Genomic DNA, 16,247 nt, shown 5'->3' with positions numbered 1-16,247 from the left:
TCTGTTGCTGGTCGCGTGCCGGTCACCGTTTTACAACATTAAATGGAAACATACTAACCTGTTGATGAGTATATGTTGATTACGTTCCCTACCTTCTACCTCCCTACTTCTGGCGCCCTTGCTTGAACCACACCCATCTTTGAACACACACCGCAACGTTTGTCAAAATCTTTACACAAACAGAGAGACAGACGAATCACCTGGCAAAATACTCAAAATCACATCTGCGGTTGTTTTTCGACAGTCTCAAGGACCACGTTTTGCTATGATGATACACACACATGCACACACACACACACACACACACACACACACACACACACACACACACACACACACACACACACACACACACACACACACACACACACGCACACAGTGAAAAAAATACCTGCATAGCTGTCAGGTATGGTAATAACCCAGAAACTAAACAGCACACCTGAAGTGACTGTTTGCTGGCAGGCTGCTGGAGCTGAATGGTCGGCTGCTCTGCTTACTGACTGGCTGGCTGACTAACTGACGGAGCAGCTAAACTCAGGCTCGGTTTTGCAGACTGTCAACCTGCCTGCCTGACCGTGTGCTGACTGGCTCCCAAATCCACTCCTGAATAATGAATAGCTGCTGCTCGTGTTTAGCTCCTCCTGAGATCAGACAGACTTGAAGTCACAGACATCTGGGTTCGACAGCCCAAACCTGGGAGAGGGAGTGGGCTCAGATGATGACGTTCGTTGTACTTTCCCCCTCCCCGAAATGATTAATAACTGCTAGAATTAGATGCCGGACAGCTTATGAATCATCAAGTTTACCTTGTTTTGCACAAAAGTGTATTGTAAATGTATGGCATTTCCCAACCCTTTTGTCGCAAATTATTTTGTGAGCTCTTTAGTTAAATAATGGCACATGCACATGTTATATTAGCTTAATAAGGACTGGAAACAGGGGGCTAGCTTAGCTCTTTCCAAAATCTGACTCTAGAACCTTTACAATAAGAAGCACTAGCACTAGCACTAACATTAATTACTGCACCCTCTTCATCAGCCTTTCACTAGTAACCTGGTGAACTATTGTATTTGTATTTACTGTGGCTTAGATTTCAGGGAAATGGTCGGCAGCACATTTTTGGATGTTCGCAGCATAACTTGGGGAGCAATTTAAATCTGCCAATGACCTAACTTTCAGGGGCTTAGCTGAGACTTTAAGAAATACTCAGGGGAGTGAAATACAAAAGAGGTAAAAAATGGAATTTGGGAAATGTTAATGAATGAATACATTGTCTCAAAACAATAAAAAAGGCTGAGATTATCCGTATTTTACATGCACTTTTCTGTTTCTACAGGAGCCTGCTGGATGTGGATACATTCTCCAAGTCAGATCCTGGTATGTGTGAACTATTTTCTCTACTACTAGAATATTGGACTGAATATCAGCTCCATATTTAGAGTTTTTAACTGGGACATGCATTTGTTGTTTTTATTCATTTTCTGTTAATGCTTATTGTACACTGGCATTTTTCCTTTGAATAAGAAAAGCAGTAAGACATAATGAATGATGTTCTACTCTCCCCTGGCTCTTGCTCTGGTAAATAACCCAGAAGGTCAGAGCCACCGGTTGGTGGTAAGTGGGCGAGGAGGGAGAATAAAAAAACAAGGACAAGTAGGGACTAAAAGGTCAAAGTTTAAGAAAGTTCAGGATGTAAGGTTGGCTGAGCTTCAGTGTGTTGGGTAGTAAAGAAGAGGAAAAGAGCATGTCCAAGCTGCAAGGGTTAAAAGCCTGCCTCTGAATCTATATACCCACTCTAAAACCTGTGGCATCCATCCATTGTATACTGTCTCAATGAAGACACAAGGCTGGTTGCATTATTATGGTATTCAGTGAAGGATATTTCTCTTTTGCCAGACTCTGGAGCTGCACATGAAGAGCTCTTTTCCAAAACGAGATAAAAGCCAAATTTAAAAAAAATTAGTTTGAGCCACTTTGCTGTATACAGAACCTTTTCACTGCTTCATCAGTGTTTCATGCCAAATCGCTATATTTCCTTGTTTAAAATGGTCCTCAAGATGCAGTTCCTTTCCAAACCGCGGCCAGCGGCAAACCTATTTTTAGCCTAAATGCGATACGTCCTCTCGACCAATCAGAATTCAGTGAGCGTTCTGTGCGATCCAACATGGCGGCGCTCTGAAGCGGGAGAGTTTTTTGTTTCGTCCGTCCGTTCAACACGTTCAGACTGAGCCATAAAAAACATTTTGACAAGATACATTGAATATTAACCAAATGTGTGGGTCTGGGTAAAAAAAGTAATTTTCCTGAAAACTATTAAAACGGATTTATAGCGTTTTCGAAAAGAGCTCCTCACATGTTAACCAGGCATCAAAGCTGTGTATGATCCCAATCAAGACACATGCAGTCTTTACTATGTAGTATTATATATAACTATTGTACTTGACTATATGACTACTCTGCTATGGTTAATATTTTGTGTAACATCGAAAGTTAAAAAAAAATCCTCAGTTACAAGTCACTATAGTCAATGGCAGACATTTTAGAGGACAGAAACAAAAAAAAGAAACCAATTCCAGTTTGGAAACTTCAACTGAGACATGAAAAATGTCAGCAAGAGGGAATAATTATCATCATACATTACAATCATGGACTATAGAAATTGGAGGGTATTATAACATGACCACTTGCTGACAAATAAGGTCTGGTTATATTAGAAATAGCTGATTGTTTGCTTAAATAACTATTTTTGAATATTGATGTAATTCAAACTTGTAGATAAAATGCATTGTATCAAAAGTGTCTTTGCAGTGGAGATAATGTTACCTACATCACCAGCACCTTAACTCTTTATCATTATCATCATTTTTTCAACATAACCTCATATCGTAATGACACAAAAGGGAGATTATAAATGACTCCAAAAAACAACATGCAACTTCAAAAACACACCAACAGCAACAACGATTACATTTATATTACCCTTGTGAAACTGAATTTGGGTCGTTATCGTTGTAACCATGTCGTTTTGTTTAGGAAACAAAACGACATGGTTAGGTTTAGGCAAAAAATAAAAAAAAACACTTGGTTAGAGTTAGAAATTATTATTGAATAACTCAATGAGTTGCAGACGTAACTGCATCACAGGCAGAACTATGTAATGGGACGAACTTAAAAAATGCCACTGTTGCCTTTTGTTTCACGTAGGAACCAATGGATCTGTAAGGTAGTTGAAAGTGTTAGTTATAGGGTTTGGGTAAAGTGGGACTGAATCTGTAAAATATCACTAATCAGCTGCTTTTACAAGACATCAATTGAAACACGTATCAAGTCATTAGAAATAACTACCTTCAGCTCCAATTTAAATCCATAATGAAATAATAATCATTTTTAGCTTCACAAATATCCCTGAACACAATCATCACAGCATCGATGATTGTGGCAGAGAAGTCTGTAGAAGAATGCCAAGACAGTGCTTTAGTAGGTAACTTACCAGAGACTTCAAAAAGCCAAAAAGCTGCATAAAGAAAATCAGAGAGACTGCATCCTCTTTTCACCTGGCAATCCAAGCTGCTCTGTTACACGTTTGAATTCGTATCCCTTTGGCCCTTCTGACCCTAAAGCTTTCTACCTTCAACAACTAAATATCCAGCAAAGCAATGTGGTACCTTTGAGTGCCCATTAGGTGCAACTCTCTCAGACAATTACCCAAAATCAGCTAGACAGTCAGGCTTTTAAATTAGTTGCACAAATCACAGCTGGAGAGCACAGCTGTCTAACTCCTCGCCCAGGCTGGTTTCGAGGCTGGTGATTAAGCCTGTGTTGCAGATGTGAGAGCAGCCTGAGGAGCTACTGGGGTCCGGCCAGTACAGACAGCGAGACGTGGTGCATAAGCCTTCATACTCGGTCCACAATACAAGCCGATGTTGTGAACTGTGCTCGTAGCTGCCTACTACAGCTGAAAGATGTCGTTGTCTGTTAGCTGTGCAATATTATTATTATGTGCTTGCAGTAGTATTACAAGAGTGCGCAACCACTTAAGCTGACACCACGCAGATGTTCTGCAACCCGTGGCTTAACCTGTTGATTCCAAACAGATGCAGCTGGACAGATCATTTCTCTGCAATCTGCCCCAAGCTCAAAAAACAATGGCACTTTAAGTTTAACTATGGTTGCAATATTGCAGTATACTGTATTTGTTTACATTTCAATTCAAAGTACAAAGAACTCAAGAGTTATAATTTATCGAATCATCGAATTGTGACCTAAAGAATCGGAATCAAATCGTGAGGTTCTTGACAATACATATTACACATGACGTCCGGAGCGAACAGTTGGGACATAATACAAAATATAATCCCAAAAAAGTTGATCAATGATTACAAAATGATTTGATAATATAAGGGACATTTTAAACTTCTGTTTCAACCTCAGGGGAATCATTTATTGTATCAACTTAACTGCCATGTTTACAATCACAGCTGCTTCCTGATGTTTCCATCCAGCCTTTATGATTGTCCAGTCTCAGCTGTTGGGTATTTGGCAGCAAAGTCACAACAGAGCAAATGCCATGGCAGTAATGTGACTGCAGTTTAAAACAGGAAGGAAGTCATTAACAGTGTGGGTGTCATACAGCCGAGAGGAGATGATCAACTGTGTGGTTCTTTTTCCACTTCTCATGTAAACAATTTTATCAAGTTATAGACCCCTAATTAGAGCTACTTGTATGGAAGGGAGTGACTGTAGACTGTTGATTGGATAAATGCTAAATATAGTAACTACACAGTATAGAGAGAACGAAAATACACAATATATCATCAGGTCAAAAAGAGTTTCTTGATAACACAGAACTGAATTGGAGTTAATCACTATTCTGATGTTATTTATATTCAGAACTAATAGACAGCACTCAGTAAATGGGACAGCTGTATATTGCGACCCCAAGTCGGTCTAGAGGACATAAAACATTTTTTAAAAAGTCAATTTTATTATTTTATTGCCATATATAAAAGCCTCAATGTACCTTGAGGGAGAGCCCTGACCAACCTAGTATAGAATACAATCACAATATTAAATGCACTAGCAAAAACATTGTTATAATCCTAAACATAACTTCCTATCATGACAAAAATGGGGAAAAGGAATCAAAATAAAATGGTGGGTCTACAACAACATTTGATCAATGAATCAGTCAATTATTCTACAACCGTTTTGACGGTTAATTCTTATTGAAACATTAGCTAAGTTTCAATCACCCAAAAATTCAAGAAAAGCTGAAACTATTTGGAAAATCTGATGGAAATTATGCAAGGGATAACGCACATCGGACGATTCTGGCCTAGCTGTCATCCATTAATTCCCGATCATGGTCACCTTGAAGGGCATTATCCTGCTCGGGTCACTTGCCAAAGAAAATACATTGTTACATTGCATTACATTACATTGTTCATATACAATGGAAACTGTTCACTACTGCAGTAAATGAGAAAAATCTACTCGGCAATGCAGGCTATTAAGCTTATATTGATATTTCCGCTGGGCTCTGAAAACACCAGCCACAAGACAGTAAGCTAACGCTAATGCTATGTTAGCAAGATTTAGGAGCGTACCTATGTTTCATGCTTTGTATGTGACCGTGGAACAGCGGACCTTTTTTTTTAAAAAAGTAACCGTGTTCCCTGTTTTCACAGAAAGGGTCCTATGATCCCCGGTCTGTTATTTTTTACACAATCATGATGAATTTCTGGCAATTAGGCTTATGTGGACCCTAAAACTACCCCCTTACCCTGCCCTTCACCCTGACCCTAACCATAAACTCTAGCCCTAACAAAATCTGCGAAGGCAGAGACTTATGTAACTCGGGAACATAGGACCCAAAGAACATAGAGATGACACCCAGGATTCACAGTCAATAACACTGTGTACGATTGATAAACAGTAAATACAATTGTACATTATGTTTAACAACAAGACTAGCTAGTTATCCAGCCATGTCATTATTGATAAATTAATATCATAAAGAAAAATAATCTATGTGTACTGTAGGCTGGCCGACGAACGGGATGTCAAATCATCACGTTATGTGATACAAAGTAAGTTCAGAGTGGCTGTGTAAATTTGTGTAACCTTAATATGTGCTCATTAACACATCTCAATGGACACCCCGCAGCCATCGGAATTGTATTTACCTAGACCATGGTAATTTATTTATGTATTCTCATCAGTCCACATGTTTCCCTTGCTTCAGTGGAGCTTCAGTGCATGTTTAAGGTCCATCCATTCCTTTACTAAGGCTACGTTCACATAAAAAGCAAATGTGGCCATGATCCTATTTGTTTTGCCCTTAGGCCTATGTGGCATAGATCTGATTTTTTCAGAATAATTCTTTTGAAATTCTTCTGGATGCTATGTTGATATTAATGATAGCTCTTTTAGCTAAGGTAGCTAGCTAACTTGCTAGTTCATTCCATTCATGCTTCACTTGTTACAGAAACTGTGCCGAACAAAGTTCTCAGGCGACAACAATGTGCTTGCCTAAGCTATGACAAGAGAGTGTCCGTGAAGCATTACATTGTCAAATTGTACTTATTTTGAGGCTGGCTAGTTAGCTAGTGAGCTGGGGATAATGTTTTTTTCTGCAGCAGGAGTTGGGCCTCTTGTACAGCTCCATGGCAGGGTGAATGCACATGTTTATATGAACCTCCTTCGGCAGCATGCAATACCTTCACTGCAATTGTTTTCCTATAAGCTCTCATGCAAGACAATGGCCCCTGTCACACTGCAAAATGGATTATGCAGTTTGTTTAAAAAAGCATGCTAGTACAGCAGTGGTATAGCCACAGCGGATATTCTATCAAAATATGAAGGATACAAAAATAACAATTTTTCAGAATAAATCAAGTATTAATACTTTGTTCTCTAATTTTGACTCGGAGAGAGAAACCGAGCTCCTGTTCAGCACGCTGCAAGCAAAGAGAGACCATCTCAAAAAGCATGTGCACAGCCGATGATGATGAGAGTGCACATTATCATGTGAGGTTTTCAGGGATCAAAGTTAGTTATCAATGGCAGATCCACAGTGCAGGGACCACGGGAAGGAAAACAAACACTGACATGAAAGATGGAAGCAGATTATTGCACATTTGGGACATGTACAAAAATAGAAAGAGCAAATTAGAGACAGAACCCAAAAGCTTCTACCCTTTGATGGTACTTCATAACAGATGATACTTTTGATATTTTATTCACTGTAGTTTCAGTGCAGTATTGAAAAAGAGATCATCTTGCAATGCAAAATAGGGCCAGGGTATTATGTGTTCCTTTCTATCATCTGGCTACACTGGCCAAGTGAGCACTTCTGTTTCTTGTCATTTTAGAATAACAAAAATAGAATAGAAGATTACATTTCAAGGTCTTTAACCATGATATTTGAGCAAATGTACTTTTTAAAAAAATCTAAAGTCCTTGAGTGATATCTACCTATCAAAGTAGGGACATTCATATGCGGTAGTAGAACTGTCTGTACCATTCTTTGACCTTATGTAAGTTTGTTTACAGCAAATACTTTCAAAAAACGATAGTTTAACTTTAACGTTATCAATATTCAGGCAATTCTCTGGGATACAGATATTATGGAAATATTCATGTCCACACACAGACTCACAAGGGGAAAACAACACCAGCGTTGCTCTCATGGCTGGTAATCAGTGTTTTGTTTCCTACACCTGAGGGGAACAGATTAGATTTTCCTCCACAATGCAATGGGATTTTTTTTTTCCGACTGCGATCCCCTCTTTAGAGTTTCGAGTCATTAATGCTTGTTAGCCAAAAGTGTGTGTGTGTGTGTGTGTGTGTGTGTTTGTGTTTGTCTGCTGCATGTTTCTCTGTGTTGCACCTCTGAACAAGATACCAAAGCAAAGACTCTGAAGCACTTGTCATCTCATCCATTGATGATTCAGTGTTTGTCCTTGAGGGTGTTGTACCATGTCGTCTGGTCATTGTGTAAATTCAATTTAGTTGTTTTACTCCACCATCAAATTACCTGATGTCTCTTGGTATCTGCCCACACATGGAGGATGTATAACTCTGCAATCAGTTTAAGTTAGAAGTGAATAACTAGAAAGCTTGCACTGTCGTGATTTCTATTGGATGTTTTAGCTGGACATTATGAGAGAGATGACAGAGAATATTTCCAGTCCATGGAAGCAAGAAAGCTTCCAGTTATTTTCACTATTCTTATTCTTTCTACTTTCATTTCCAGGCTGGGTTACATTGCAAGTTCTTTTCTGCTCCTGACATTGACATATTTCTTTTTAAGTCTAACGCAATATCCATTTCAAAGACCATGAACTTTTTTTCTCATATCTTGTAGTGTCTCATTCTCGGCCACCAGTCTCACCTCTTACAGTGTGTGATCTTGACTGAGCCCAGGTTTTTTTCTACTTTTTTTATGCCAGCCTGCTCAATGTTGCTTGCTAATCTGTTGTCAGCCTGTAATAGAAATGCAAATGTTGCAGATGCAGTAATCAAAATTTTATAGAAGCAATCTCTCATCCGCTGTTTACCATGTGAACAAGGTCCCTCATTTTCATAAACCCACAGAGATGTATCTCAAACTCCAAAGCTCCCCTGAGCTGTATACAGAGTCTAAACATCTTTTAGCTCTTTTTGGGGGTTCTACAGCCTGCAACTTTACTACAGGATCTTGTTTTCACCGATGTCATCAGCCTCCTTCACACACATTAATGCATTCATAATTTTGCTATGTTATCGTTGTACATAACATTTGTATTAGTTACAATTCTACTGTTATGATTCTAATGGCCTGTTGAAGGACCTCTGACTTCATTGTTCATTCATTCATTCATCTTCAACCGCTTGTCCCTGCCGGGGTCGCGGGGGGGCTGGAGCCGATCACAGCTGACATTGGGAGTGAGGCGGGGTACACCCTGGACAGGATGCCAGTCTATCACAGGGCACATAGAGACGAATAGAGACGGACAACCATTCACATTCATTCATTCATCTTCAACCGCTTGTCCCTGTCGGGGTCGCGGGGGCTGGAGCCGATCCCAGCTGACATCGGGCGTGAGGCGGGGTACACCCTGGACAGGACACCAGTTTATCGCAGGGCACATAGATACGCACAGAGACAGACAACCATTCACACCTACGGGCAATTTTTAGAGTCATCAATTCATTGTGTCCTTCCTAATTCTGAAACCAAACCTACAGCCAGATATTATCCCCAGGACTAAAAAACAAAACAGAGCAAAAACGGAAGTACATATTGGACTTAACATTCTCCGGAAACACAACTTCAAATGACTGCTAATGTTGCTCTGTGACAGCAGGATGGGTTAATGGGAACATTTTTTTGTTAACACCAGGGTGAGGAGGGTTACTTTTAAAATGTACTTTGATCATAGAAGAAGAATTAAATATGGCCGTAGTCTCCTTGACATCACCCAAAGGATTCAGAATCCAAATGAAGCTCAAAGTGGGCGGCTCCCTGTGGCTCCAGCATCCCGGTCTTGTCAGTGCCTGACCACCCCCCCCCCCCCCTGTCCTTTAATTATGCAGATCTCTAGGCATTGATAGAATTGAAATGGGTGAGAATAGAAATGAACCCACTTACAAAAATCATTTTTTTGTACCAGAATCTAAACACGATTATTTGTGAATGACTTTGGCATTTTGACTTGACTTGATTCTGGAGCCAGTCTCAACTGGCCATTTGATGTTACTGTGATGTCGTTCCCTTTTTCTACTTTGAATAAAAAATACAATTTACACCCAGTAACAGCATTCTTTGACTTACAATAGAGGCCATGATAATGAATTGGCAACTGCTAAAGTCCCACTCAAGACCAGAGAGGCAGTTACCCCTTTTAACACTGTTCCATGAAGGCCTATTCTGTTAATTCCTGAGTCTGGTTTATAACCTGACTAAATTGGTCTTATTATTATTATTATTATTATTAGTATGGCTTAGATGTATATAGCGTCTTTCTCAGTGCTCAAGGCGCTTTACAGAGTCCAGGTTCCATTCATTCACACATAGACATACATGGTGGTGATAAACTACGATAGTAGTCACGCTGCCCAAAGACACAACGACCATGACACAAGTAGGGCAGGGCGGGGATCTAACCGCCGACCCTTTGGACATTGGCCAACTCGCTTTACCAACCGAGCCACAGTCGCCCAAAGAGCCTTGATATTAACATGCACTATTATAATTGAATTAATAAGTCACTTGTTGATTTTACAATGATATTTTGTCCACAAAGGATTGACATTATGTAAGCCTTTTTTGGAACGCATTCATGCATGCTGTGTACCAATTTATGCTGTCAGTCAGTGTTTCAGAGTAGGTGTCACTTTTTTAAATGATGGATGTTTCATTGTGAAGCAAAGCTCTTTTCGTACACCATGCTTTGCCTTGCTGTTGGATACTCACGCGGGCCCTTTGTCTCATTTGGTCCAGTCTTGACTAGGTTTTAACATATTCAAGGCATGTGTGTCCTCAGCTACACTGATGTTGCCCTTGGAAAGATGCAAACAGTCCCTGTGCATTTCCTGAAGCAAGTAGAAAATCCTCTCCATTTGAGCTGCCATAGCTAAGAAGAATTTAAGTCCTTGAAGAGATTTTGCGCTGGAAGGGAACTAAAATAATACGTTTTGTGATTTGGTCAAAGACAAACTCAACAAAACAATTAATTCTTTTGGAACCAGATTAAAATCACAGTTTTTTCTTCAGCTTTTTGTTCTGTTTTCCTGTCACTTGTTACTCCTTTGCAATTCAAAAACTGTCATTTCTGTCTCCAATTACTATTAAAATTTGATATTACATTAATATCATTAGAGTTCAAGAGTCATAAGAAAATCCCTGATGACATTGGCTGAATGAAACACTGAGGCAATCTTTTAGCTTTAATTTTCATGTTCTCACTGTGCAGCTTCTAAAGCCACGCACTACTTACACTTGTATTTCTCTCCACCACCATCTAAACTGCTATCAGGCTCCCATATGAAACTTCCCACTTCTCTTATGTAACATCATTTGCCAGTGGAGTACTGTCAGTTTCATCCACATGCATGAGTGTTTCACTCCATTAAAATCTGTAGGAGACAGCCCCCCTACTCCCACCTGTCCAGTAGTCAATTATCGTATTCGTATTAGTGCAAATCAATTATAATTAGTCTTCTCTTATTGTGAAGTTAGAGCGTCATCTTTATTAAATTGTATACACTATGTTATACTTCCTGTACATTCATTTTCTTGTGTCTGCTTTAGGATTCTGACTCACTAGCAGGTAGGAGTTAATGTTTAGTTATAGCACAGCAGGTATGGTTTTAGGTTGTTCGTTGTAATAAAAATCAGTTTTAGTGCCTGCTGTGGTTTTACAGGGAGTCATCTGGGAGACTACATTCTGATATACAGTATAAACATTATGATTTTGGATGCTTCAATGCAATTCAGAATCAGGTCATTTTTTATCCCTTTTAACCGTAGGAATATGTAAAGCAGACTGTGGTGGGAAGAAGAAATTATGGAAGACAATTCTGTTCATGTCAACGTTTACTCATCCATACACATTATGTTGACACGTTCCACTTCCACATGCAGGTCAGTCATAATTCAATAAAGGCTCTATGGTGGAGGTGAATAAAGGCAAGACTTGAGTCATGCCATCTAAATAAAGGTCACTGGTCTCTTAATTACCCCCAAGGTCTCCTGATGAGATCTGAGGAAACAGTGAGCAGCCCCTGTTGATTCAGACGTTCATGGTCGTCCTTCTCACACCCGTGGCATTTAATGGATATATCAATTTAAAAAAGTATCCCTTCTTCTTGCACATGATCATAATAGAACAAAGCAATATTCAGATGTCACATGTTTGGCTTTTAGCATTTTGAACACGGTTATAGATTTAAACGAGCAACTTAAAGGCTTAGCTTCTTTGAAGTTGGGTTGTATGAGGTGTTTATGGACAGTCGGCGCATTACATTTAGTAGATGACGGTTAGAAGGCTGCCAGTTGGGAGAAGCAGACAGTAGTACAGACACAGAAGCTGCTGAGGAAGGGGTCAGCAGCTGCAGCATATTTTAGCCGACTTAAAAAAATCCTTATCACTTTATGTGTACGCTATATTTATTATATTTTCACTGCTTTACCTTGACATCAGACATCCCTTTCCCCTTGCAATACTTTTTCTCAACGTATTCCTGTGCATAAGCCAACTGTGCTGTGCTCTGTATTACTCTGCAGACTGTTGTGGAAATGGATTCTTCAATAAAGATCAACAAACAGGATCCGCTTTTTCTTTGTGGCTTATTTTGCCAAAGCATTTTCCTCTGCACACAAAAATACGTTCACCCCTGCATCCTCACAAACTTAGAGCCTAGCAGGAATGACGATGAGCCAAATCTCACACAGTCTTTAGGGGAAGAGACAGGACGCAAAGCCCCAAATATGCCAATATATGATCATGAGTTCGTTATTTGCGTTATCCATTAAGAAGGTGAGACAGAGAAGACACTGAACTGTGTCTGACCTGACAAAACTATGATTATGAATTACAAATATCCAAAATTCCCACAACAAGACCATCTGTGTCAGACTTTCCCTGGTTCACGAAATAAATACAATATAAAAACGAGTGTTTATAAAAGTGGCAACAAAATTGCGTTCACTGTGGAGACAAGAGGATCCCTTTACGAGACGGCATATACAGAAAAAGAACTTTTGTAGAGGGAGACTGGACAGCTGAAAGAGAGGGGAAACTTCTGTGGAATCTGGAGGAAAGTGTTTTTTTGTAGGTGTGCCTTGTATTAGGTGGCTAAAAGACGTTGAGAGTGCTGCCCCCGTCCACAGCAATACATTGATACACCCAAAATACATGGAGAATGCACATGCAGTGAACTAAGGCAGGGTGCAGCGCTTTTATTTTTAAACTAGCTAAACTGTGAGCCATTGAGTTGCAGGGTTTCAAAGCTGTGCTGCCTCACAATGCCCTCTGGTACAATGAGGTATGTATCTTGATCATTTTTAAACAGAATGTACTCATTTTTTACATAGATAATGCAGTTTTTACCTGTTGGACGGCCGCGTAAACTGGACTTTCACAGCAAAAACCCTGCCTGATGAACGTTATCTCCTTATATTGACTCCCAGCAGCTTTGCTTCACTGAGGTTCATGAATTGGCCTCCAAAGGTGTAGGGCTCTCTTGTCTTATCCCTCTCTTGGCAGCAGATCGATAGATTAGCAGGGATGTGTGCCAACCCGGTCCCAGCTAAATTGATTTGTGAAAAGTGTATCTGTGAGGGATTTCTGACAGACAAGCACTTCTTCTCCAGCTGACATCTGCCACCGCCTGTCCGTGGATTTCCCGCCTTCTATTTCTCAGTCATCTATCCGTCTCATCTCTGTCCTCTTCTTTCATGCCCCACGTTCTTCATCCGTAGCATTCTTTTTCCATCTTCCCTACCTGTCCTTCCCTTTAATATCTAATTTGTCCTCCTTCAATCCCCCCACTCCACTCCACTCCTACCACTCAACCACCTCTCTGATTCACCTCACAGCGAGCAGCTTGTGCCCCCAACCTGTAAGTAAGCCTGTGGCATCCTGTCTATGTCTGCCTACTCTCTGATTATATTCTCCTGCAGTGCATATCCAAGAGGCTGGCAGCAAGAAATCCCCAGTCGAAAAAAAAAAACTTCACACAGGTGACTGTTGCTGTCAGCTCGCTCTGCATTAGCCAGATGAGTCCGAAAGTACACTCTGCCATTTTCAATTACACTCAATACACCGATGGGACTGACATTTTAATATATAAGGGATTTAAATGTCTCTTAGTGTGCTGGCATGCATGCTGGAGATTACATGTTCTTTATGTCCTGTAGCTATATTTCCCATCAAGGATGTGCACACATAGTGGTTAGGTGGTTCAAGCTGCTACCTCCATTGGAGTGCTCTTCTGGACCAATTCATAAATATAAATGGTCACATTGTTGCAATTATTAATTATACAATGATTGTTTCCTCTGCTGCAGCCCTTATTAAGGCGTCCAAGCCTGAGGGGGCAGGGGGCCATGTGATGCAGGCAGCAACGTGACTCCTGGTGCTGGGAACCCTATTGTATTCGCAAAGATTGTTTTATTTTTCCATCGGTAAAACTCATATTACAGCATGCACTGCACAAGCTATGCAAGTGAAAGTTTGACCTGTTGTTCAGACCCGTGCACATATGGCAGACACCAAAAATGACACGTCCACCAACAGATAGCGCTATAATCAAGTTCAACACATTTTTGCCTATAACTTCCATATTATACCTTGCAGATTCAAAGTTCTTACATACACGCGTTCCCCGAACCAAGCTGAATCTCGTGATGAAGTCCACGCTCATTTCATGCGAGAGGCAGATCACCATGAAACTTGGCACACTCAATCTTTGGAGGGACCTGATCAAAATGTATCAAATTAATTTTGATGATTTTAAAAATGTGCAAATTATAAACAACTTTCTGTAGATTACAATCAAAACAAGAAGTGCTGACTATCTTCCCCAAAATGTGTCGGATCAACACAAAACTTGGTAATATGGTTTCCTATGACACCAACCAACCAACCACTAAGTGTCACTGTTATGCCGATTTTAAGTGTATCTTCCCAATTATGATTCGGATTAACAAGAAACTTACTGTAAAACTATAGTTTTTAATGCTCGTCTGAGGCTCTGAGTAAAATATGACTTCAATCAGCCAGTAGGTGGTGCTTTTTTTAACATAACTCAAACTGGAGCATTCTTAGTACAAGTTATGCCAACAAAACTTTCAGGGAAGGTATAGACAGGTGGCCCCACAGTCAACACCAAAAATAACACGTCCTCCACAAGGTGGCACTATAATCAGGGAAAAAGCTTTTTTGCTTCTAACTCACACATCGTATATCACCAATTAACGTTGTACATCCACTTGTTCCCTGAACGACGCTATATCACGTGATACAGGCAACGACAATTTACGGCTAGTATTTTCCTGCAAAATCACAAAAAATGCAAAACCTTTTTTTTACATCCGTCGAATCACCAAGACACTTTGCAGGAAGTATCCTTCAACCACCTCAATAAAAGTTATCAAAAGAATTTTAAAAGTCCCAAAAATAGTTGGAAGTTATAGAGGAACATCTTGCTGTATGTTGTTGTAAAAACAGGAAGTGTTGTATATCTTCACAATAATTAGTGCAATCAAGCTTAAACTCTGATTGGTATTTCTCGAGTCTCTTTAATGAAGGTAATGAAGCCTATAACTAACATATAATACCTGTCTCAGAGGGAATCTGTATATTGCCTGAGATTAAAACCTTTGTGTGTCCGTCACATGTTCCAATGAAGTGATTGTATTTGCTATTCTGTTACTGTCAAGTCAAGGTCAAAGTCAGCTTTATTGTCAATTCTTCACATGAACAAGACATACAAGTAATCGAAATTTTGTTTCTCACTATCCGATGCGTAGACTAGACAAGACAAAGACAAGACACAATTAGTAAAGTAGCAAGACACAATGGTACGTGACACAACATAAATTAACTTACTGCTATGGTAACAACAAAACAATACAAGAGTAATAATAAGAATAATCATAATAATAAAAATAAATGTGCAGCTGGTGGCATAATAGTGCAAAACGAGTGATAGCAGCAGGTCCATATGTGCAATTTGTCGTTTTCTGTTTGTTTGTTATGAGTACAGGGTGTCTTTTGGAGGGCAGATTTTTATCTTTCCTCCCTGCTGGGTAGAGAGGGGAGAGAGTTCAGCAGCCTGACAGCCTGGTCGACAAAGCTGTTATTCAATTCAATTCAATTCACTTTTATTTATGGTGCCAAATCATAACAAAAGTTATCTCAAGACACTTTACAGAGTAGGTAAAGACCACACTCTATGACTAATTTATGATTTACATAGACCCAACAATTCTAGAGGTGCAGGAGCGGAGGCTCATGTACCTCTTTCCAGAGGGCAGGAGGCTGAACAACTTGTGTGTGGGATGGCTTGGATCACTCACTATTGTCACTGCTTTCCGGTTGAGGCGGGTGGTGTACAAGTCTTTGAGGTATGGGAGTGGGGCACCAATGATTTTCCCCACTGTATTCAATATGCGCTGCAGGGCTCTTCTGTTGAACTCAGTGCAGTTCCCGCCCCATACAGGTATACAGCTGGAAATGATGCTCTCACCAGTGCCT

At 40.0% G+C, this 16,247-nt stretch overlaps 1 protein-coding gene across 1 annotated transcript in view; it reads left to right on the top strand.

Annotated features, from left to right (window-relative positions):
• The window catches only part of cpne9 (copine family member IX), a gene marked incomplete at its 5' end in the record, with an annotated part of 80,802 nt that overhangs the window by 915 nt on the left and 63,640 nt on the right, over positions 1–16,247 (top strand). The window contains one exon of the mRNA XM_083920647.1: positions 1,337–1,377. Coding sequence (XP_083776773.1) covers positions 1,337–1,377 — 41 coding nt within the window. The remainder of the gene's footprint in view (positions 1–1,336; positions 1,378–16,247) is intronic.

Source organism: Echiichthys vipera, assembly GCF_963691815.1.
Source record: "Echiichthys vipera genome assembly, chromosome: 9".
Taxonomy (NCBI): Eukaryota; Metazoa; Chordata; class Actinopteri; order Perciformes; family Trachinidae; genus Echiichthys; species Echiichthys vipera.
Note: the sequence above shows the minus strand (reverse complement) of the source record. Positions and strands in the feature narration are given on the sequence as shown.